At 38.7% G+C, this 24,207-nt stretch overlaps 1 protein-coding gene across 6 annotated transcripts in view; it reads right to left on the bottom strand.

Annotated features, from left to right (window-relative positions):
* Positions 1-5,109: 5,109 nt before the first annotated feature.
* LOC121320965 (A-kinase anchor protein 11-like) overlaps positions 5,110-24,207 on the bottom strand; it is a 28,406-nt gene continuing 9,308 nt past the window's right edge. For 2 of the 6 annotated variants that reach the window (XM_041259813.1, XM_041259812.1), the window contains exons 5-12: positions 21,916-22,047; positions 20,951-21,215; positions 14,420-18,995; positions 13,643-13,780; positions 11,811-11,894; positions 10,883-10,929; positions 10,005-10,165; positions 5,110-5,472 (exon numbers count right to left, since the gene is read on the bottom strand). In XM_041259813.1, the coding sequence (XP_041115747.1) occupies positions 5,299-5,472; positions 10,005-10,165; positions 10,883-10,929; positions 11,811-11,894; positions 13,643-13,780; positions 14,420-18,995; positions 20,951-21,215; positions 21,916-22,047 (5,577 nt within the window). In that variant the 3' untranslated portion in view covers positions 5,110-5,298. Of the gene's footprint in view, positions 5,473-7,775; positions 8,539-10,004; positions 10,166-10,882; positions 10,930-11,810; positions 11,895-13,642; positions 13,781-14,419; positions 18,996-20,950; positions 21,216-21,915; positions 22,048-24,207 lie in introns of those variants that run through there. The other 4 variants (XM_041259814.1, XM_041259815.1, XM_041259816.1 and 1 more) reach the window with 4 other exon arrangements.

Genomic DNA, 24,207 nt, shown 5'->3' with positions numbered 1-24,207 from the left:
AAGAATATAAAGTTTCCCCAAGATGTCAAGTTACTTGGAAGTAAGAAGACAGGCGCCAGAGGAATGGTTTGAGTGGAAACCACCACCTCCATTCTGAAGTTAACCACAAACACTTCTTACCATCAAGCAGGACATACACTGCACTTCACCCAGTGTATGACACACAGGAGGAAATCCCCCAAGGCATTTCAATACCACTAGGAGCATATTCTGTATCCCAGCAACCCCAGTACAGATCTATTACTGAGTCCTGTGTCCACTAGAGGACATTACTGAAACTACATTATATATATATATATATATATATATATATATATATATATATATATATATATATATATATATATATATATATATATATATATATACACACATATATAATATACAGTCACATATATAACTCTCTCGACATGATTTCACGTTTTTTTTTTTAAATCTGGCTACAATTAATTTAATAAATAGTTATAAAGTTGATTACACAAGTTAATTGTCTTCTTTTTACACATTAGTTTAGGTATAAATAGTTTCAATTGGGTTGAAAACGGAAAGTTTTGTCGTAATATAACCACCAAAGAAAATCTAATGTCTCGGAACTATTAATTGACCACCTTTTGCCTTCAAAACAGCATTATTGGTTTCACAAAGATACAGAGCCTTGATAATTAGTCTGCTCAGTCGAGAATATTGACAGGTTCATCCAAAAAGAAACTGAAAAAAAGGTTGCAAATTAGATGGACTTGTCTGATTACAGAAGTTTTGTAAGCAAAAAAAGATTTTTGCAGGTCTTTGCTAAACCAGCTAAGACTCATGATGTTTGTCATCCTTAAACATGTCCACAGCTCCCAGTGGCTGCTTTGTCTTCCAAGGCATATATAGACATTTACACACTACAATCTTTAGAAAGTTATTAAGAGTATAAGACTGTGGAGGGGTGCCCTGTCGATCTGTCTGTCTTCCCACATGCCTCACGTTATGTCTTTACCGATGTGTGGAGAAGACGGGTTATGGAGACGGCTTTACCTGTGAATACAGGGGATGCAGGTCTGCAGGTCACAGTGTGTTACTTTTTAATGCTCCCGATAGCTTTAAGTTTGTATTCCCGGACACCGCAGGGGATAAATGCCCTTGACGTGCCTGGATATTAAGCCCTGCTTGTTTGCAGTTTTATAAAGGAGGTGGCCAACACCACAGGGTCACACAGATGGTTGACATGGAGTTCATACCAGGAAATCTCTTTTGTTCTAACCATTCAACCACAAGCCACATCACTATTTTCTATGTCCAGTAAGTTTCATATAGCTTTGCTCCATGCCTGTTTTCCATGCTGGTGTGGTGCTCCTCTTCCCCCACTCCAATAACAAGTAGCTACTATGGGAAGAGTTCTTTGAATTTAGATAATCAAAAGGAGTTTGTGCTAGCCAGGTGATCTGAACACATGTTTGTGTTGACTGAATACAGTATAATTAATAGAGAAATGCATTATTGGCTCACTTTTCTTTAAAGGTTATAAATGCATGATATAGTTGGCATGAAAGTGAAGTAGTTCTGTCTGAGAAAAATAAGTAAATTGCGAGGCTAAAGTTCAGGAACTTGACATAGTGGTTGAAACGGCATGAAAATATCATGAGAATGTATATCTCTGTGGTCAAAGGACAGACATGCCACAACAAGAAGGTATGGGTTAGGTGTAGATACCCATTGGTTCTGACTTGTGAGCCTGGCTGTCCAAGCCTGCACATGTTGTACAGTGTATAGATAAAGCCTGAACATGCTGTACAGTGTATGGATAAAGCCTGCACATGCTGTACAGTGTATAGATAAAGCCTGCACATGCTGTACAGTGTATAGATAAAGCCTGAACATGCTGTACAGTGTATGGATAAAGCCTGCACATGCTGTACAGTGTATAGATAAAGCCTGCACATGCTGTACAGTGTATAGATAAAGCCTGAACATGCTGTACAGCGTATGGATAAAGCCTGCACATGCTGTACAGTGTATAGACAAAGCCTGCACATGCTGTACAGTGTATAGATAAAGCCTGCACATGCTGTACAGTGTATAGATAAAGCCTGAACATGCTGTACAGCGTATGGATAAAGCCTGCACATGCTGTACAGTGTATAGATAAAGCCTGCACATGCTGTACAGTGTATAGATAAAGCCTGCACATGCTGTACAGTGTATACATAAAGCCTGCATGTGCTGTACAGTGTATAGATAAAGCCTGCACATGCTGTACAGTGTATATGTAAAGCCTGCACATGCCGTACAGTGTATACATAAAGCCTGCACATGCTGTACAGTGTAAGGATAAAGCCTGCACATGCCGTACAGTGTATACATAAAGCCTGCACATGCCATACAGTGTATACATAAAGCCTGCACATGCTGTACAGTGTATAGATAAAGCCTGCACATGCTGTACAGTGTATGGATAAAGGCAATGTTCAGGCCAAAATCATATTTTAATGGTCTAGTAAAGTGAATCCTGGTGAATCCTGAGACACATGGTTAAAGGGGTGTTTTTTTTAAAAGGGGAACTACACTTTGTGTCTTTAAAATGACACGATTTCAGATTCAGATTAATATTACCATCAGAAAGTATTTTCTGAAAATGATCTTCAGTTGGTAATAGGACGCAAGGATAGGTTATCTACATAAAATGAAATTTCAAGAACGTGTTTCCCAGTTTCAGACTAACACCATGTCACACAGGGTAACACCATTACATATGCACTTTGCAAGAGTTGAGCAATGTCTTATTTTGTATTTCATTATTTTTATATATGGATATTTGGGGATTTGGTCAGAAGTAATGGTCTCCTCAATCCTGAAAAGTACAGGCAGATACTTATCCATCATGCTCCCTTGAGAAAGATATGTACAACATATCGAAACGTTGGGCAGCTGGCTCTTTGAGCTAAAATATATGAAAATATGATATGATATGAAAAAAAAACCCACATATACCATATAATGTATATGCATTTCAAGCATTTGGGTATTTGTACAAATCTCATAGAGGATTGGTATACATTGCTCCAGCTTTGCAAAGACCACATTACCTAATTGTGGAATTCTAACTGCACTAACTTTCCCAAACTTAGTTTACTTACATACAGAAATTAAAAGCCAGGTTTAATATTATCCAGTGACAGCTGGGAGTAGTTGAATGGTCACAATAACTTGAGCAGTCTTTTCTTTCTAGATATTCAAACACGCATCTAGAGTCTCTCTGCAAGCTAACTCAGTTGCCTGCTGCACTTACAGCTTGTAGCACCATACACTCAAAACTAACTAGCGACTAATGAAACCTGATGTGATCATACCTTAGCACCAGGAATGGAAATAAAACTCCCATTGCATAGCAGTTTGATCCATTCCTGGCTTTACTATGAGTCCAATAAGATGCACCTGAGCTGTTTACCTATACGCTGTGGCTAATCAAACTGGTAGTAAAACCTGGAATGAGAGAAAGTGCTATGCAATAAGAGTCTTATTTCCATCCCTGCTTAGTACACAGGTTCAGGGTATAAAATGTGCTGTACATGGTGTCCATCTTTGCAGTTCTTGGATGAGTTCTGATTTGGTTGGTCAAGGCAAGTTTAATCTTCAGGACCACTGACCCCTGCCTTTGCATGGCCATTGGTTACCAGAAGTTACCTTCCACATGGTACTGAGCTGTCTTTGTCGGAGCTCCTGAAGATGCCAGGTCATCATGGGCCATGTGAAATACCAGACCAACGGGAAGTGAGAAAAGTAAGTTGTTGCATTGTTAGCTACTCCATGCAACCAGTTAGGCAATTGCAAATAACCAGAGCAACGACTGCACTGAAACAAGGCAATCAGTTGCGCTTCTACATGGCATAGATGTGGAGCTGCCTTGAAGTGAATGGGGGATATGATCAGTGGTATGTACATACAGAATTATGGTCCATGCTTCTGAAGCCTATTGAGCTTGTGTATGGTGCATAAGGGCTGCTCACTCCTCACTCTCACGGGTCCTGCTGAGAGGTCCAATTAGCTTCAGGGCTTGGAGACACACATATCTGCAACAACAAAACAACAGCTCCACCCAAGCTGGGTTTGCTTAAAGGAAACTATTACTATACAAAAACACATTTTAACAATGCTCAGTGCTTGTTTTTATATAGCCAAGTTGTAATTACACTGCATGATTGTAGCCGTGTTTAAGGATACTTGGCTGTGAATCATACCCTACCACAGAACTCTGTGGGTGAGATGGGTGTAGCCTAGTACTTAATGCATGGAAAATAGAAGTGTAGCGCACAGCAGATATGACAGATACTGTTTTCACCTTGCTGGATAGAAAATAAAAGCACTTAACAGAACAAAAATGTCTTCCCATTGAAAACCTATAAAATGTCTAGCAATATCTTCCTTGTTAGTTAAACCTCTAGAAATAATACCCAGAGAAAATCCATGCACTTTTTGGAAGTCTCGGAAAAACCTCCAGAAGTTGCAAGATATTGCAATAAATGAAGTTTGAGATATATGGATATATGACTGTCACAAAGACGGCTGAAGTGGATGACGTCAGACCAGAAACAGGAAAATAAACGACAGAGAGAGGTGGAGTTTGGTGGGGCTGAGCGAATGGTCTCGCTCAGCATTTAATAAATGAACAGACAGCCAGAAAATAAACAGTTGTAACAAACACAAAAACACAGGACACAGCACATTCGCCAAAACAAGAGACAAACAAAACGGACTAACACTACACAAAACACGGTGAGCAGATATTTTAATTTTACGTTATTATTTTATTATTTATTACCTCTGTCTCCAATCCCGTTCTCCACTCACCGAACACCCAACCCCGCTTTTATGCAGCTGTACCGAGACTCGACTGCTAATCAATCATTCAATTTGGAGTCGCGGTACAACTGCACGTGAATTAATAAAGTGCAATTCCCCGTGCTCACATATTACTTTTTAATTGCACGTGAAGTGCTGTGCAATCCTCGTGCCTAAATACAAATATACATTTTAAACACTTCTGTTAGACCTGTTTATATCCTGTGTACCAATGACTATACACCAACATTAACACACAACATATAACAGAAAATACACACAGGGTTGGGCACTTTGCCACAATGACTCATAGAGTTTGACCCATTCCAGGTTTTAATACAAGCATCCAAATCAAGGAAAATCTGTTTACCAAGTATGAAACAAAGATCTCGAAGAGCAAGGTCTTTATCATCTGGAATCCACAAACCGCTGCCACCCTCAGCCATCTTAGGTCACAGCTCAAAGTGAAGGGTGTTGTTAAGAGTTTGCCCAAGGAATTTTCACAACACTGACAAACCGTTGCCAGTATGCACAATATACACGTATCACCTTTATGCCCAGTGGTGACACTGCAGGAGCATGATGTGACAGATTGACACCAGATAGCATATTTTCCATAGGGAAGCCCAGCCCTGTCACAAATGACATTTCCTGGATTAGAAAAAAAAACAACAAAAAAAAAAAAAAAAACTGTATGAACGAAATGGCATACTATAAAACAAATGACACAACATTTAATACAGACGGGAAAAAAAAGCTTTATTCTTTAGCCACGGACAAAACGATAATAACCAACAGTGCAACTTGAAGTTTATAATCTGGAAGCTAATTACACAGCTGATTTACTAGATGATGAGTTTATTCACTGTTATACTTACATAAATTCATTACAATATATATTTTTTTGGCATGATAATATAAATATGCAGGAAATTATATATATATATATATATATATATATATATATATATATATATATATAAATCAATTCAGTATTTTCAGTACTTTTGTCAGCTAGAATGTGTGACAGTATGAGAATAACACTGCACAAGTAACACAGTAAGTACTATCCTTTAATAAATGAACAAGTTAGTTTTGGTGTTACAGTCTTTTAAACAACACAAAATAGTTATGCGAGTACTTAAAGATAGGAATGTACATCAATGGTAGACAAAATAAAGTGACTTCAGAGCTAAGCACATCTACTTCCTGTTAACATACACAGTACAAATACATCCTGGTTTCCTTTCAACAGCTTCATCATGGGGAACAGAATTCATTATTATTCATAAGTCCACATGTTACATTGCTTTAAAGCTTGTACTCCCACAAGGTATTATGTATAATTTCTTTATTAAAAGCAATCACACATAATGCAAAACAAATTTTTGCAAAATTGCGCAAACAGTTTATCAAACTGACTAGGTGTGTCTCAGAAGTACTTAAGGATAGAATAAGGGGATTCCCATACCAGGTCTTGTTACTCCTGTAAAGTAGGTCGATTATGTTACTGTAACGCTGCCCTAAAATGTGCACATCTGCTGTAGTGAGGACCTCCAACCAAGGTCTTTTTTTATTGTGTATATTGATGGTAATATGGGTGTCAATAAATCCCAGCAAAATGAATATCCAGTTAAAGGCTGGTGGTATTTTGATGCACCTGGTTAATCACTTCCACTGGAACACTTACTTTTATAGGTACTTTTTATTGTCCATGCTCCTCCTAACTCTCAGTCAGTATTCAAGATCACTGAAAACAGCAATTGCATCACAGTTTGAGCCATTGTGTGTTACTACGACTCTTACATGATAAACAAAATAATAAGTTGGTCCTACTTACAGTGCCAGTTTGAACTATTTTTTTTGTTTTTTGTCAAAATACATTACAAGTTACATGCATCACTTACTGATGGACTGAAACTACATGTTCCATTGCATTTCAGATCAAGCTAGAGTGCTTACTGATGCAGCTTAAGAGAATGGAAGTGAAGCATGCTTGTTTAATCATTTTACAGCAGTTAGCAAAAGGAACCAAAAGTATATGTTATTACAAGTATGGGTGCTAAATATGTTGTAAATATTAATAAATCATAAAACAGGGAGCATAATTATGTCTTAATGAATGATCCATTTTTGTCTAATAGAAGCTTCACATTAGTTCACTGTTAGGTTTCCTGTTTCGAGAATAAAAATACAGATATCCAGTTTAAGACATGGTTTTTGGATTGCAGGATTTCAAACAGATTCTCTGGATTATAAAGATGTGGTCAGTTTCTACACATGTCCGAACCAGTATCTGCACATGTACTAATATTAGAATGTAAATCAATACAGTAAGTTGAATTAGAAATGTATCTGTATACTAAACCAGCATTTGAAAAATTCTTTACCTGAGAATGCACAATGATTTAACACTGAAGTTATGTCATGCAAGCATCACTTCCCCTTGGTTAAGCACATTGCAGACTGGAGCTCGGTGTGTAACAGAGTAATTACTTTATGTGTGTCAGTGGAGACCACTTTTGATGAGAGCAAACATGGGAATACCCTCTCTGGCACAATACTGCATACCGAATAGTGAAGGCTTCAGAACCATAAAATACATTTGATCAGAGTATGTATGTGTGTGTGTGTGTGTGTGTGTGTGTGTGTGTGTGTGTGTGTGTGTGTGTATATGATCCCAGGGATGGAAATAAAACTCCTATTGCATAGCAGTTTCACCCAGTCCAGGTTTTACAGGGAGCTTGATTAGCCAATGTGTGGAGGTAACAAGCCAAGGTATGCCTTATTAGACTCATAGTAAAACCTGGATTGGATCAAACTGCTATGCAATAGGAGTCTTATTTCCATCCCTGGATGATCCGTCTAGAAACTTTCAGCTTATTATTATTATTATTATTATTATTATGATTATTATTATTATTATGCTGTTACCAGAATGCGATTGAAGTGTAATGTTTACAGTTGAACTGATAAACACATGCCAGTTGTCTTACATTTCTGATAAATCATTTGTAAAACACCATTAAACACCCAGCTAAAGAAAAACAATTGCAGTATTAAAAACAAACAAGAAAACATAAAAAGGAAGGATAGCAAGCCTGGTATTGTTTTCTGCCAGGGGAGTGTCAGTGCTTGTGCGATAACACCGTGGGATCCCAGACTTAGACTATTTATTTTTATGGCGCTGTTCCTCCATTCTTTACAGCACTCATTAAACACTGGATATATCTATAACTCACAAATGGCCACAAATGTCAAGACACTGATGAAGATATGCACAGCAATAATGTTATAAAAGCAATATCTGTCACTGTCACACACAATGCAATTAAAGCAAAGCAGTAGTGTCTGGGATAACTGCACCCAGGTGCAGATGTCTAAATACAATATAGATTAGAACAGTAACATTCCATAAACTATGTAGCTGTGGGCTCTGCTTTTGGCAAAATGCAAATCACTGCACACTGACTGCACTGTTAGATTTTGTTTCAATTCCCCAATGCAGGACCCCCCTCTATTTTCAGTAAGCACAATGCTCGCTGGCTCTGGAGTTTGTATTTATGCACACTCTAACAGCCACTCAAAAAAAGGTTTGTGTGAACAATTCTCTCTGGCTTGCTCTTGCTCCAGTTCTTCACAATGTCTCAGGACCGCCTGCAAAAGGTCTCCCACCTTCCATTCCCTCTCCTTCGCTCTTTTTAACACTAACGGCAGCTATATGGGAAACAAAGGGGGGAAATAAGCTTCAAAGGGCTGAAGAAATACTGAGGCTGTTTTATTTAAAAGTGTATCCAATAACAAATTAGAAAAATGAAATTTGAAACTTAGAAGTCGAAGTACAATTAAGAAATTCAGGAAAATACACCTTCATGCAAATATGTAAAAGCATATACAGCAGGTGTTGAAAATGTTGAAAACGTTGACCCTATGGGCTCCCGAGTGAAGCATCATGTAAAGGCGCTCCGCTGCATGGCGGGCCTGCAGAGTGAAAAGAAGCGGTCGGCTGATGGCACACGTCTCACCTTCGCCTTGAGACGGAGGTGGTAGCGGCGAACTGAGCCTAAATACAATTGGCCATTTCAAATTGGGAGAGAAAATTTAGTCAAATCAATTGGTGACCGTTTTAAAAAAAAAAAAAAAGAAAATGTTCACCCTTGGCATTTATATACGGCTGACAGCGTTGAATCAAGTTCAAGTGCACGGCTCACAGCTGCTGCTGGGGTTCTGCACAGAGCTTCCCTTCATTCCTCAACTAACTTATGAATGGCTGGCTTTGATGGTGGCTCCCCATATTTCTCGACAGGATATTTTTCATTAAATAATTCTCTACACATGTTGTATGATTTTGTTTCAGTATATATATATATATATATATATATATATATATATATATATATATATATATATATATATATATATATAAAACATGTTGCTTGATGTTTAACACCACACTTATTAACAAAAAATGTTCCTTGAATAAAACACGTATCCACTCTGTTACAGCTCCCACTCCACTGATCCAGGTGGCAGTCAAGGTCAGAACTGTCACATGACTAGTGTTAGATTCCCATTTGTTCATATACATCTTGAAAAGGAAAAGGGAATCAAATATTCGAAATTCATTATTCTAATTTATTATTGGGTAAACGTTTAAGTAAAACACCCTGTACATCCGGGTGAAGTCAGAACAACTTTTTACCATGAAGTTTAAGTGCAAAACTAAGTAATTACTCCTACTATATGACATGGCTGTACTTTTGCTGACAGAAAAAGGTGTATTTAAATTAGTTTTTTTTTTTCATATCAAATCATATGCTTGATTTACTGGTTTATTTAACTGTAAAAAAACAAGGTAAAAACACTCTGAACCAATCTGACATGTAAAATGAAACCATCGATTAATAAAATCGAATTGGCCCACCTTTATATCAACTGTGATCACTCACTCAAATTTGAGGGACATAAAGGTAGCAATATTAGATAGGAGGTCAACTTTAAGGTTGCCCTTGTATGTATGGGTACTTAAAAAATGCAAAGACAGGAACTGTATTTTCACTGGCCAACCATAACTAAGTAGAATATTCCTACATGCTTTTATTTCTTACACAATATTACAAACAAAAATAGCTGGGCATGTCATTCTGATGCACAATTTACACTGTTCTCATGGTTATACTTACAAGAACAAGCTCCTTCTCAGGTGGCTGGCAGAACTGTAGTAGGGGCAGCTCAGCATGGGAAGCAGCAATCCACTGCAATGCAGCCCTTAACTGGAGGTCTACACTGTGGGCTTTGACATCACTGTTAACCATTAACAGTGCTCTTCCCACATGCAATAACCCTGACAATACAACCACACCAGTGTTAACATATTAACAACAAACACCTACCCTACACTAACTGTTATTTTGAACACTTGACCAGCTATCAAATAATTACCGTGCCTTGCTGTCAAATGAATTTAAAAAGCATATTGTACACAGTACCTCACAACTTTTTTCACTCCATTGTTCAGAGTTCTACACAGTAGTTGCATCCCGTGATAAAATAATGATCAATATTCTATTTCAGTTCACTAGGAGTTGCAGCAGTTATTCTTTTAAAATAAAATCTCTTTTTGCAAATCTGAAAGTTTATCGGTGCAAAATACAAAAAATAAAGGACCACAAAGAAGAAACTTGCATGAGAAATGTATTTGAACAGTGAGGATGGAAAACGAGAAATTAGGTATTTCTTCACAGACAAAACCCCTAATAAGGCACTTTTAAACTTGAGCTGTAGTCGGTATCTAATATATGATTTAATAGAGAAAAAAAAAAAACTCAGTGCTTCAGGACACTGTACTTATATGACTGATGAGTCATTCCTGTCTGGAACATGCAATACAACAAATGTGTTATTATTGGATATTTTCAGATTTTTTTTGCATCTCATTACACATCTGCATTACAAAACAGATGACTGTAAATCTCCATATGCATGTCATCACTGTCTGGTTCACTTGCTTTACCCCTCAAGGTATAAATTAGTCCAAATGAGAACAAATCAAATGCATTACCATCAGTGTCATCCTTGGGCTCAACCTCCTTGTCTTCAGTTCCATCACTGAAGGACAAAAAGTGAGAAAAGTGAGTGCTGAGCCCAGCAACCCGAGAACATGGAATGCATGTAGATAAAGAGGAAATACAGCACATCCAATAGGATTGCAAAACAAGAACCAGTGTTGAAAGAAAGTACTTCTTCTCACACAATCTTTTACTCTTGGTTGTGACTTGTTCAGGGTGTTTTTGTGTTGCTTAAAAGCTAAATTTACTGGCCAAAACAGTCTGTATGCTCCTTCACTAGCAGCAGCAGTGACTAGCTTGAACCTGGGATATAACCGTAGAATGAGACAAAAGATCAATGTTTTTATTGAGCTGAAACATTCAGCCCTGGGCTCAGGTGTAGTTCAGTGGGTGTGACACCATCTGATTGCACTTTACTATCATCATCTCCACAATTACATATCACTGCCAGGAACATGAGAGAAGATCTTATTAAAAAGTGAATTGTATGTCATTAACAACATACCACCATCGCCATCACCCACGTTCAAACACTGGTCAAGCCAGCTGCTTTTCTTTGATACAATTTGCATTTGTTCTTTTGGGATGACAAAATCATGTGAGAAGCAGAACAACTGCACAGATCAGCTTTGCTTCCAAAGGCGCATGCAATTATAAACAGGACATTTGTGTCTGCCAAGACAAAGCCTTTGCACAATGAACCCCTCCCCACACACTTCCATTGGTGAAGTTATGTCAAACCACAAGCTTAGCAGAACAAGGCTCTGCTGTGCTTCTTCTGTTTTAAAAGGTAAAGGCCCCACATTTGCAGACATATTTCTCAGCACTAGATCATCAAAACTATGACTTCATGCAGTAATTATGAAAAGTTCAAGAAAAAGCCCACGCTAATTGTAATTGAGCATCCTGGACTGGACCAACCTGTCTGATGGTGAAAAGGATAAATTCTCCTCATAAATATCTCCTTCTAACCCCAGACTGCTCCAGCTACTGCTGTTACCATTACTGCCGAGGGAAGAAAAGAAGGGAACGCAACAAGATCTAGATGAGGTTTCTGCAATTGATGTGGTTAATAAACTGCAAAATCACCCAATGTAATTTTATTAAGTCACTGCTTTACTGAATATTACTAAGTTTAAAACATGGGAATGAAGACTAAAAGCACAGGGATATTACAACAAAGAGGAGGGATAACACAGCAACACTAGAAACAGCTTCTCTGAAAATCTGTGAGGACTGTGCTTTTATGGGCTGGTCTTTGTCAAAAAGGACAAACATACTTACTTGGAAAAAGTCATTGTTGTATATTGTTACCCTTAAAGGTGTTCCAGGATTATGAAAGGGTTAATTATGTTTAAAACAATAATTGATGGCACTATAATTTGTTAATGGTTTAATACATTATTTCTATAGAAATTGTACAGTATATAACAGGGCACCACACACCAACTGCGAAAATAATTGAGTGTGGTTCCCACCCTTGTTTCCTTGGAGAAGTAAGGACTCTATTGATAAATACACTGACATTACATCATTTAACCCAAAACTGATTAAATAAAGCAGCTTCTAGTTTTGGCAAATCACAATTACAACAGGTAACTTTACAGTGACAGCATACACTGTGGACCCAGTGTAAAACATGAGAGGGTGCCTGTCCTGAAATATATAGACTTCAATCTTTAACGTATTGTACATTTCAACTGCTCCCACAGTCCTGGATATACAGGGAGGAGCTAAATAACCCCCTTTATCACACTGTTTTCTCTCGTCTTATTTTAGCAGGATTAAAAATGTTAGAAAATATTATTCATAGTATATCAATATGTGTCCTCTCTCAGTTGCTTCTTCAAATAACTTCAGACTTCACAACTTCACAAAAGCTCCTCCTAACATTAGTACAACAACACTTGATTATTTTAATGGTATGCAAGAAAACTTCACAAACATTTTGCGTTAGCATGAAAGACAGGCGAAAAGTTAATAAGTGAGATTGTTAGTGAGTGACTTAGTTGGTATACCATTTACCCCATGCCATAAAGGATTTAGAAACGCCCTAATGAATTTAACACAATTAACAAAGGACATGTGGAAAAAGAGTACAAAACAAAATCACAGGAAATGCAGACTTACAGCGAAACAATTGTGCTCAAAGGCTGGCTAAACAGGAAATGACCATGCTTCTAGGAGTGCCTTATGAGTCCAACATTTTAGTCAATTCACTGAACATGCTTACATAGTGAAAAACAATTATATATACTCCTGAATAGATAATCATCCCCTTTTCAAAACATTTAATTAGCAAGTACCCCAAATATTATCCATTTACAAGTAATGCAGTGTTCCTTTGCTTCTTCATGCCCCCCAGCAACAGGTTTTTAATGTTCTGGGAGCCCAGGATATATCTGGTAGCCAACAATACTACGATCTGGTTTATAAACTGCATCCTGTTTGCAGCAAGTAAGATAGTGGCACCATTTTGTACAGCTGCTTATCATTAATTATAAAGCAGAGTACAGTAAAATAAAAATAATTAGAAGTTCAGTGACTTGACGATTCCATAATTTTCTGTGAAATGCAATTTGTTTGTGTTCTCTTTTTACAAATTAAGTTTTCAGTTGAGTTACACAACTTATCAATTATGAGATCAAAGGGTGACATAACAGACATACAGCATGGCAATGAGATATACAACACTCCCAATGCCTGGCCCTTCAATTAGAGAATGAAAACAGTGTTTCCAAAGTTATTTGTACCTGTCGCTGAGGTGAAGAAAGCTGCTGCTTTCATCAGGATGCTCATCTTCAAAGCTCAGGTTGGACCAGCTGCCAGTGCTGTCATCCCCAACACTCAAGCTAAGCTGCTGACTGACTGTGGACTCCTTACCAGGAGCACTGCAAACAGGGCAGGAAAACAGTAGCGTCGGTTAAAAGCTTGGCATGTCAGAGGAGGGTCATTCTGGCTCAAATTAGTTTCTGTTGGCCTGTGTAACAGTAGCAAGGCTTGTGCCTCGATTTCATGTTTCTAGCATTTTGTAAAAAGCAACAATATTAACACTCTTATCTTAGAACATTTTCTTTTTATTTATTTATCTTTTAAAAGAGAACTTGTCAGTATTGTTAAGCCGTTTTCCACCTTCTGTTAGTCATTAACCAGTAGTTTTAAACTGTATACTGCAAGACCCTTCCTGTGCTCCAACCAAGAAACTAATAAATATTCTCTGCACAGGAAACAGTGGGAGATTCTTATGCTCAAATGTAAAAGTATGCAAACAGTAAAAATGAAGTTTTGTTTAGAGACTTTTAAAACTACCAGAAAGAAACCTTGACTAAATCTGTGCGGTATACTAAAGCTAATGAAAGGGATCAAAATGGCTTTAAAACATTTTTGCTTTTTTTTGCTTTCTTAAAGACTAATGCTGTACAACTATGGTCATGAGGGTTATGGTTGATTGAACTTGGGCATCAAATGCTCAATTTTAATGGAATGTACCATGTTTAATGTCCGCAAGACACATTATTATGTGGTCTTACCTAACATTAATGGTTTGGCAGACATTTGACATCACAGAGGTCATTATTTCTGTGGTGAAGCTTTCAGCGAAGCTTGAGCCATCGTGCCCAATACCACTGTCCGCGGTGAGGCTGGTGCTACTGAGCTCTTTTTTTGCTTTCTCAACAGCCCATGAGACCATCTCTTCAGCAAAAACCACCTTCTGCTCAAGGTCAATGTGGATTCTAGGAATACCACGGCCACATCCCTTGATCCTATTGCAACAATGGTCTGTTTTTGAATCACATTCTTGTTTCCTCCTGGGAATCTCCTGCAATTGCTGACTGGTGGCATAGCTGCAGTGAGCACCAACATAATAAGGATGATCCTTGATAGAGCAGAATCTGCAGGGCTTGTCAGCTAGTGCAGACTTCAATGTTGCTTCAGATAGGGTTTCTGCATATGTCTGTCTGTCCATTTTTCCTCTATCTCCAACAGACTGGGGGTTAGCAGAAGCCAAGGTCATTTCTAAGGTATCGTCAACTATTTTTCTGGCGTAGTGTTCAATTACTTGCATAACACTGTCACTGCAATTACAATCGTTTAAACTGCCAGTGCTGTGGTACTGTCTGTTCCTTTGTGTGCAAGGCAGGAGAGAGCAAGAAAAGGGTGTTTTAATAAGGTTCTCAGCCATGTCTTCGAGTTTGGACTTTTTGTAGAGGCAGGAATCTGTGAGAGACTTGGGCAGCCTGACTGTAGAGGATCTCAGTTTTCTTGTGACGTCACATGTTATGTTGTACGCCAGAGACTCTGCAAAACCCAGAAGTTCCATGTATTCACTGCTGTTCATCTCTTCATTCAACTGAGGTACACACTGATGACCATGACCAGCACTACTGCCTTTTACTTTCCTTCCATTAGCCATCTCATGGTTTTGCTCTGAATTAACAAGGCGGAACAACTCATTTGGACTTTCATGAGGTGATCTTCTGGTAGAATAAAGCCTCATGTTCCACTTATGCTTAATTTTCCTAGCTGCTTGTGTCAAGCCCAGTTTAATGGACCTATAAGCCAGCCGACTGGCATACTGATCTAAAATGAGCTCACTGTTGCCACCTTCTCTTTTTAATACCCTAATAACATGCCCAGCATACTCATCAGTCACGCTCTCACAGCTGGGATACTTAGATGAAAGCCCACTTAGACTATTACATGGAGGAAAATTCAGAACAGAGGCCAAAAGATCACCAGACCACTGTTCTGCCATGTTGTTTAATCTTTCATTCCTAAAGTCCTGCTCATGGTCGCCTAGGTGTTGGCACTTAGAGAAACAATCGAGGCCTCTTTTAAAGGCTTTGTGCCTACACTGATTTAAACTGATCATTTTCTTTACATCACTGATGACTTCCCCAGCCACTTCGTCAGCATAGCTCCTTAAAGAGTTCAAAGACTGGTCAGAGAACTGTCCTACCAATGCAGTGGAAAAAGGAAGGGGTTTGCTTTCACTGCGCTCAGGCCTTCTTCCATCTTCCAAGCACAGAGTAGCCATTTCAGTCGCCATGGAAAGGATATGGCAAGCCAGCCGGTCTGCATAATGTGCTGTGCCCCTTTCGGTGTTTGATATGCCCATTTCTACAGCGGTCCTTTGTTCTGTTTGGGAGGACCCCATCTGTATAACAGATTGTGCCTCTTGCTCCTCCTCATCCTCGTCCTCCTCCTCGCTGCCTTCTGCTTCATCAGAGAGGGACCTCATCAGCTTCAGCATAAAATCAGCCTTCTCCGTTTCACTGCCCACTTCAGTGAGGCAAGTATCTGACTGGTTACGAGGTGTTGAAGGAGGTGTTGCAGGGGAGAACTCATTAGCCAGCTTGCCTTTGAGTTTTTTAGAAAACTGCTTAATCCTTTTCTCCTGGCAAACATGCTGAGGTTGCTGTGGGGTAGGAGGTGGAGTACCAGGGGAACCACTGGAGTTCCCCTGCTCAACAAACAGAACCTCTCTGTTCTGGTCTCTGCTTGCAGATGAGAATTCTACTTCGTGACCTGGAACCCCCAAAGAATCTCTAAATGCATGGTGGATATGATGCACATCACCACTTTCACGTTGCTCAATGAATGCTTTTGTTAAAGTGCTTGTAAGCCTGGTAATGCTGGGTCCTGCATCGTCAATAACATTCAAGTTTGGTAACATGGCAAAGGTAGGTATCTCTTCAGGGAACTTTCCTTTGAGCTGGTTTGAGTCTTCATCATATGTTGCAGCGTTTTGTTTAGTGTATTCTACTACAATCACAGGATCAACTGTTGTTGAAGTTTGAATTTGACCTGATTCATTTGTGTTTGAAGCTTTTGTCTTGACTTTATCGACAATACGCTTCATAACTGATTCAGCCAAATGTTCAGCATACAGGTTCCTAGGTGTTAACTGACCTACAGAAGGGATTCTGTCCACAATTTTCTTGCTCAAATAATCCGCACATTCTTCTACTGTTTTTTTCACTTTTGAAGAACTCATTAATTCATAAGCCTCATTCACAATCAGATCTACCATTGTTCCAGAGAAGTGTTGGAAGTTTGCTGTCCCAGGTGTGACTTCTGAAGTGGTATAGTCTTCAGATTCATCACCGACTCCTTGTTCAGTCTCAGAGTTAGTGTCATTAGAAGCATGACTGGAGCTTGGGTCAAACTGTCCAGGAACCTGTAATAATTGAACACGTCCTGTTGCCGACACTTCCTCACTGGACACCATGCTTGACTTTTGTCCACAGTCTCTGGTTCTTTTAGGGCTCATTTCAGATGTACAGTAGAGACATGTACTATTCTGACAAGTCTGGATTGGAGAGATAACCTTCCCAGCAACAGGGACAGGAATACAACTTGCAATACCAGATGCACAGATCAAAGCCTTCTCTACAGTCCCGATGTCTTTAGCTAAAGGGAGTGGGTCAACTGTATTTTGCAATCCAAAATAATTTGGTGATGCATTGCAGGTCTTTGTAGCTTGTGTAATACTCTCAGCTCTAACATATCTGATGTTATCCAAAGACACACTGATAGCTGCTTGCGTTGTGAAAGTGACATCTGCTTGAGATAGCTCAATAAATGCTTCTTGAAGTACAGACTCTGACAGATCAGTAGCGTACGACTGGACCACTTTTTCCTCCTGCTCAAAAGACCAGCTGCTTGGAGTTGAAGGTGTGGGAGGATGTGAAAACTGACACACCTCCATGATTCCTTCAAAAACCAACTCCTCTGCAAGGTCTGCAGCAAAACGTGCCACTGTGTGTTGGAACATCTGCTTTTTAACAAACTGGAACTCTTTCAGCGCCCCAGATACTGCTTCTCCCACCAGAAAGCTTGCCAAACCATTAACAGCACGTTCCTTCAAAACAGAGGCATGCCTCATGCCAATCTCATGAAAGGCCATTTGAAAAACTGAGGAAGTCAGCCTTGCAGCTAGATGGCAAAGTGTAGTAGTGCAAGAAGAAACGCCTTTTTGTAAATCTCTGAATGCACTGCCAAGGCTACTTTCAACCAGATCTGTGGCAAGCCTCTGTATACCATCTTTTAACTGTTGTGATTTGTATTGGGGCTTAGCAACTGTAACCATCTGCTGGAAATCAGTCAGTTTTATAAGGTGACCATGCCTGTTTTTAAACTTCATGTGGCATACACAACTTAGGTTTTTATCGAGTTTCATGTCCACAGGGGATGTAGACCCACAAATTGAACCAAGAATTTCATTTGAAATGTTACTCGCATAATCAGAGTAAGTTTTATAAAGTGCAGCAAGATCCTGAGGTTTGCCCAATTCTGTGTTTTCTTCATCTGTTTTCCAGAAATACTCTGAAGCACTACAGCTGCCCAGTGTGCTAAATGCTGAGGAACAAATTGGACTAAATAATGCACCACTTTCTTCTCCAGAAGTCCTCACTGGCCGTGGAGAATCTGGAACCTCAGAAAGGTCGCTGTAGGGAGACTCTGGTTTAAGAGGTGTGGGCTTTCTGACATTGGCTGGAAGGATGGGGTGTTCAAATTTATGGGGGTTCATAGCAGCAGTTGTGGAGCAGCCTACAGACAAAAACTTGGTGGACTGATCCTGGGTGTACTTTCTTTTCTGGGTTTGGCTGGCAGAAGTGGCATCCTCAAGATTTTGGTCAAGTTCATCAAACTGATCAAAGCTGTCAAAAAACTCACTGACTTCAGAGTCTGAATCCTCCACGCCGTCTTTGATAACTGGAAGTTCTGGGATGTCGAGTTTTGCTTTCAGACTTCTCTGATATCCATCTTCATCCAAGAAGATGATTGGACTTGGGCTAGAACATTCTGACTCTTCTGACTCGGTTACGGATGTGGATGTAATACTCGTCAGCATTAAGTCCATGTGTTCTTCCTGGGGACTGCATGGTCGGTAGAAGCTACTTTGCCTTCCCGGATCTGAGACTGATGTTGTAACTGAACTTTTCATTGACAATACTTCTGGGATTAAAGAGGCTGGCTTGTAAGAGGACTTCCTACAGACTGAGCTGATGATGTTCCTGGACCCCGAGGTTTCAGCACAGCGAGATGGAACAGTCTGGGAGGCAACATCACGCTGGTTTCTTTGATTGTAGTAACTCAGTGCTAAACATGAGAGAAAAAAATAAATTTAAAAAAATGGGAAGGAATTACTAAAATGTACCATGGTCTTTGTTATTAAAAGAGAGCGTTTTTTCCTTTTTATGATCACTTTCTCAACAGCTGAGTGGAAATTCCCTAGTCGTTAAGGGCAAACTAATATTATAGGACTCAAGTCATAAAATTCCCCCCAGCTTCTGAACACCACTGTCTTCCAGGAAATCTCACAATTAAATGGGTTTGATAAGAACAAAAGACAGCTTTATAATTATTTAAAAAAATTGACCATTGAAACGCATATCTACATTTTGGACGAAACAAAAAGTAGTACCCATATGATGTTAGAATATAAGCTTCTCCCCTTAAGAACGTCATAGGGGGTGGGAAAAGGAACTACTGTAACAGTGATTTAACTCTAGATAGCAGCCAATGTGTCTGTACACCCTTCATCTAGAGCAGTGCTTCCCAAACCTTCACTTCAAATAAATGGATCCTAGTTTAAAAAATAGGAAAGGAAACTACACACTAAACTACAGCTGTCAACAATTTGAGTCTTAAAGGGCAGAAGTATACAACTACTTGTAATATACAGTATGTTACCATTTCAAACATAAATAGGTTAAATTGTTTTTTAACTCATTCTACTGCTTTTTTATCATAAAAATGTGAATAAATACATTTAACAAACACACTTTACTTTCTCTACTTCACCTAAACTTAAAAAAAAAAAAAAAAATAGCATCACCAGTAAGGATTTCAGCTTACAGCAGGGCTCCAGATCATTATTTTCTGTCTGCAGTAATCACCCCCAGCATCTTGTCATTATTTTGTCAGATAATAAAGTAAGTCAGGGTTTACCCTGGCTTTTCTATTTTTGACTAATCCTTTGAGTAAACTTCAGTCACTACTGGTATAGAATCCTCAAGGGGCTTTACACCCTGCTTTTATTCTGTACCTTAAAATACTATAAACAGATACACTGCACACTGTTGTGTAACATACTGATCATGCATCATAAAAAATATATTTAGTTTGTTTATTTTGAAACTTCTGTAGTGGAGAGACAGAGAGAATGAATTGTAACCATTAAGTTTGTGCACCGCAGCACCAATATAAACTTCTGGTGGTTGAAAAACGCATATTTCTGCAGTTCTGTTGTGTGAACTGCGCAGATCTGTGCAGGACTTTGGAAATCTGTTCTAAAAGAACACACTCATTCATTTCTGTACTGCCGTTAAAGCGGCATGGTCGTGTTTGTTTTTCCACGGCTGTAAAACAAATCCTCAATATTTTTGGGAGGTCGTAAATGGCTGTTTTTTACTCTGGAATTATGACGGTACGCCCCTTATCTAGAGCGCTGTTACAGCACCCAATCACATGGATTTCAAACAACTGAAGGCTGGCATAATGCACAGACTCAAGCACTATGCTTCTGCACACAAGCCACTGGCATTACATTATCTGTAACACTTAGTCTAGGCTAGCAACACATACTTGTAACGTAATATTGCCAAAGAGCAGATATTAGACTTAGACAGAAATCAGAAACAGAGTACCTTCAACGCAACCCATTGAACCTTGTTCAAACCTCCCACTGCTGGCAATATTTCCATTTCCAAGCAGAGGTAGAAGAGGTAGACTTGCATGCCACAGTGATTAATTGCTTTTTGAATGAAAAAAAATATACTGTCTACATAAAAAAAGGGCAAGTAGAATGTAATTGCATTTATTTTTCTCCTTTTCCTTACCTTGGTAACAATGATTAAAAACCTTCTATGTAGTTTAATTGCTCCAAAACTGAACTGTAATACGTTTAAAGCTTGTTTTCTTAGTTGCCAGCTTCTTTTTAGTACTTCCTGATTCTATAACACGATGCTGCAACTTCTAACCCTGCCCCCCTGTCTAAAATGACAGTACTGTATGTAGCAGGGCGGGCCAGCAGGTTCTGATCACAGGCTTACCACTGCTTTCTGAAGCTGCTGGTTCTTCTTCTTCCAAGTGCTCCAAAGCCGTTACAAAGTCATCTTCAATGGATGATACTGATTGGTTAGTGTCATCTTCCTCTCTGTGGCAGGTGTCTGGCACATTTTTCTGTAAGGAATGTAGCTCTAACGCATATCTCATTCCAGTAGTATATTTGCTCAGAAGAGCAAACACTGTGTTTCCAATACTTCTTTGAAGTGCAGGCGAGTACCTAATTACACAGACAGCCTTGGACCAGGGAGTCTGGGGGAGGGGAAAAAAGAATATGTAGCTTTTAAACTCCTATATGTGTTTAATGCTTCCCGTTAAATATGTAAAATAGGTAGATGACTATAAGACAAAACTCATTATTTACCAGAAAAAAATATGTAAGTAACACAGATACGCTGGAAACAATGTAAATAGTATATTATATATAATGTTAAACTATACCTTATGCATATTAAAATCTAACCAAAAAAACAAACTAAGATATAGCCCTTAGTAGCTCAGTCAATCAGAAACCAGTACCGTAAAAGAAAAAAAAAACAGGTCACCATGATCATCCTTCAGAGTCATTTAGAATGGTTATTAATTAGCTCAGCCAGTCAGCTGTCAGCACAGTGGAAGAACTGGGACACAATGAACCACATCCCCAATATGTGTACTAACTTTCTGAAACAAATGTTCTTGCAACATTTAGTTAAATTCAGTAGAAAGACTAAACATTCATACACCGTTGTCCCATGTAACAGTATTTCACTGCGGTATACTCATTAGACCTAAAACTCATTTTATCAAGATACAGCTACAAATCTGTGACTCCATTGAAGATCCCCATTGCAGGACACAGATGGGTTTAGTACAGCTCAAAAATATATTTTGCCAATGGTTAGATTTAAAAGCACTGATCTGGTAACAAAGAAATGGAATCTTGACAAACACTGAGACATAAATACACTACCTGGGAAGTGCCGTCTTTTGTTTCAAAGTGTTTCTTTGTATCTTTCAGCAGCACCACTTCTTCATCTTTAAGACTGTGTACATGTAGTGACTTCAGGAGCTCTAGCAGGTCAACCGAAACAGCTGCATGGGGCTGAATGCACAGAGTCAATTACTAATGATGGGCAACCTGATTAAAACTTCACAGCTACAAAGTCAGAGAACATTCCTTAAATGTGGGTATTGGTTCAGTTCCCTGAACTTACTATTTACAGCACAATGACTGTAAGTACAATGAAATGAAATTAAAATTAGATTAAATCTACAAAAGGTACAAAGTTATAGAACCTACATATGTGTTCTCTCTCATGCCGATAGTAACCAGGCGATCTTCATTACTCAAGCAGGGCATGGTCGTATCTTTCGCTCTTCTTGCGTTAATTAAAATCATGTCTTTTCGAATGGCTGTTTATACAGATTCTTAATCAACTCATTTTGGCAATTTCAACTCAATTCAAATAACAAACACTGAGTACCTAGCGTTTTTATGAAATCACATGACTTGAGCTCAGTATTTTGTTATCCCAAGGAACAATACAAAATACAAACAAACCTATCTACTCACTATTTCAAATTTTATATTATAGGGAAAAGGCTATTTTCTATCAATATTTTTGGGTGTAAAACCAAATGGCCATTAGTTTTATAAAACCTGTATGCTTATGGAGTAGGTAACAAGGTGATTAGCCACAGCTGGGAGTACTTACATTTTAGTTAGCAATTATGGGCCCAGCTGTGGCAGTGGTATAAAACGCCAGGAGTGTGCTGAGCCATTGCTTCGTTTGTTTGCTGTGCGCTTTGCGATGTTATTTACTACACAAACTGCATGGTCTTAAAAGGAGGAAATATTCTACAAACTACTTATGATTTATACTGAGTGAGTAATCCGTTTATTGTGTTATTTTAGAGAGGTAAAGGGAGTAGCCCTCCTCTGATATTTAGGGAGTCTTGTTTAGATGGCAAGGTTTGTTTTATTATTTTGAGCTGGGGATTTTCTCATATTCTCTGTGTGCAATAAAACGATTTCTCAAAATAATCCTGGTGTCCTTCATTTGCCCTCCGTACTCCACTAGGTCTATCAAGATATATAAATACATATACACACAGTAATCCGTTACACATGCGACTGTGGTGGACCAGAGTAAGGGCAGATACGTAAAAAGTCGGACAAATTAATCCTGTTTTAAAATGTAACAATTACTATATTCACACAATAATTGTTTTGAGATTAAGCTTTTATTAAGGAGCTTCCCTAAATCCCTTGTTTAGAAAGATTCAGGGTATTAATACTTGTGATAGAGTAGCCGTCTGCCACGTGGGTGCGTGCATTCACTGCTAAGTGACAGGCAGGAGATCCAGATACAGGTTGAAGTTGATACGCCCCGTAGGCAAACAGGATTTATTTACATATCAACACACTGAACAGCTCAGGTGACACTACCAGCAGTGGCAGAGCAAGAAGCCCATAGAACGTGTACGAAAACTTTGGTGGGATCTACAATCTCTGAACGAATCATCTCTGTTCAATAATAAACTAACATTGCTGAAGAAGTTCATCATGGCAGATACGTGACAGGCAGATATGCGACAGACTACTTTATTAGGGGAGGGCACCAATATCGATATTTTGATATGATATCGATATCGTTCAATATCGACAATAACTTCCATATCGTGATATAGTGGGATTTTTAAAAATTCATGTACGCTCGCAGAGACATACTTTTTATTGCTAAAAATACAAACTCAGTATAATCAAGTTTATTTTATATTAAGATAAAACAAACCCTATACACACCAATCCTGGTCAGTCTCATAGGCAAACAGCACACACTAATAGTATTACTTAACCATTGTATTCCACTGATTGGCATTTAGGTACCAAACGTTACTTGCATGCTGCATTAAGTACTATTGGTATTATTTTGAGACGTGAGCGTGCATCAGCGGTTCACTGCATTTCGTCTGTGTGATTACTTACCCCATTATTAATGTTTTTTTTAAATGTGAACTTTTGGTATTATAAATGAGATGTACTTTTAAAACATCAAAACACATCTCAACATAATGCAAAATTCAGCATGACAATGTACTTAATACTTTTAGAAGTGTTGTGAGCCAGTATCTGCATGCAGCAGCTGAAGATTCAATTACTTCCGGATTGGCTAGTAAAATCTTTGCGCAGTGAAGTATAGAAATAGTTTGGTTTTAAGGTGGCTGATGAGGGAATAGTGAAACAATATAACAAGACCTT

Source organism: Polyodon spathula, chromosome 9, assembly GCF_017654505.1.
Source record: "Polyodon spathula isolate WHYD16114869_AA chromosome 9, ASM1765450v1, whole genome shotgun sequence".
NCBI classification, from domain to species: Eukaryota; Metazoa; Chordata; class Actinopteri; order Acipenseriformes; family Polyodontidae; genus Polyodon; species Polyodon spathula.
This window is presented reverse-complemented; position numbering and strand designations above follow the sequence as displayed.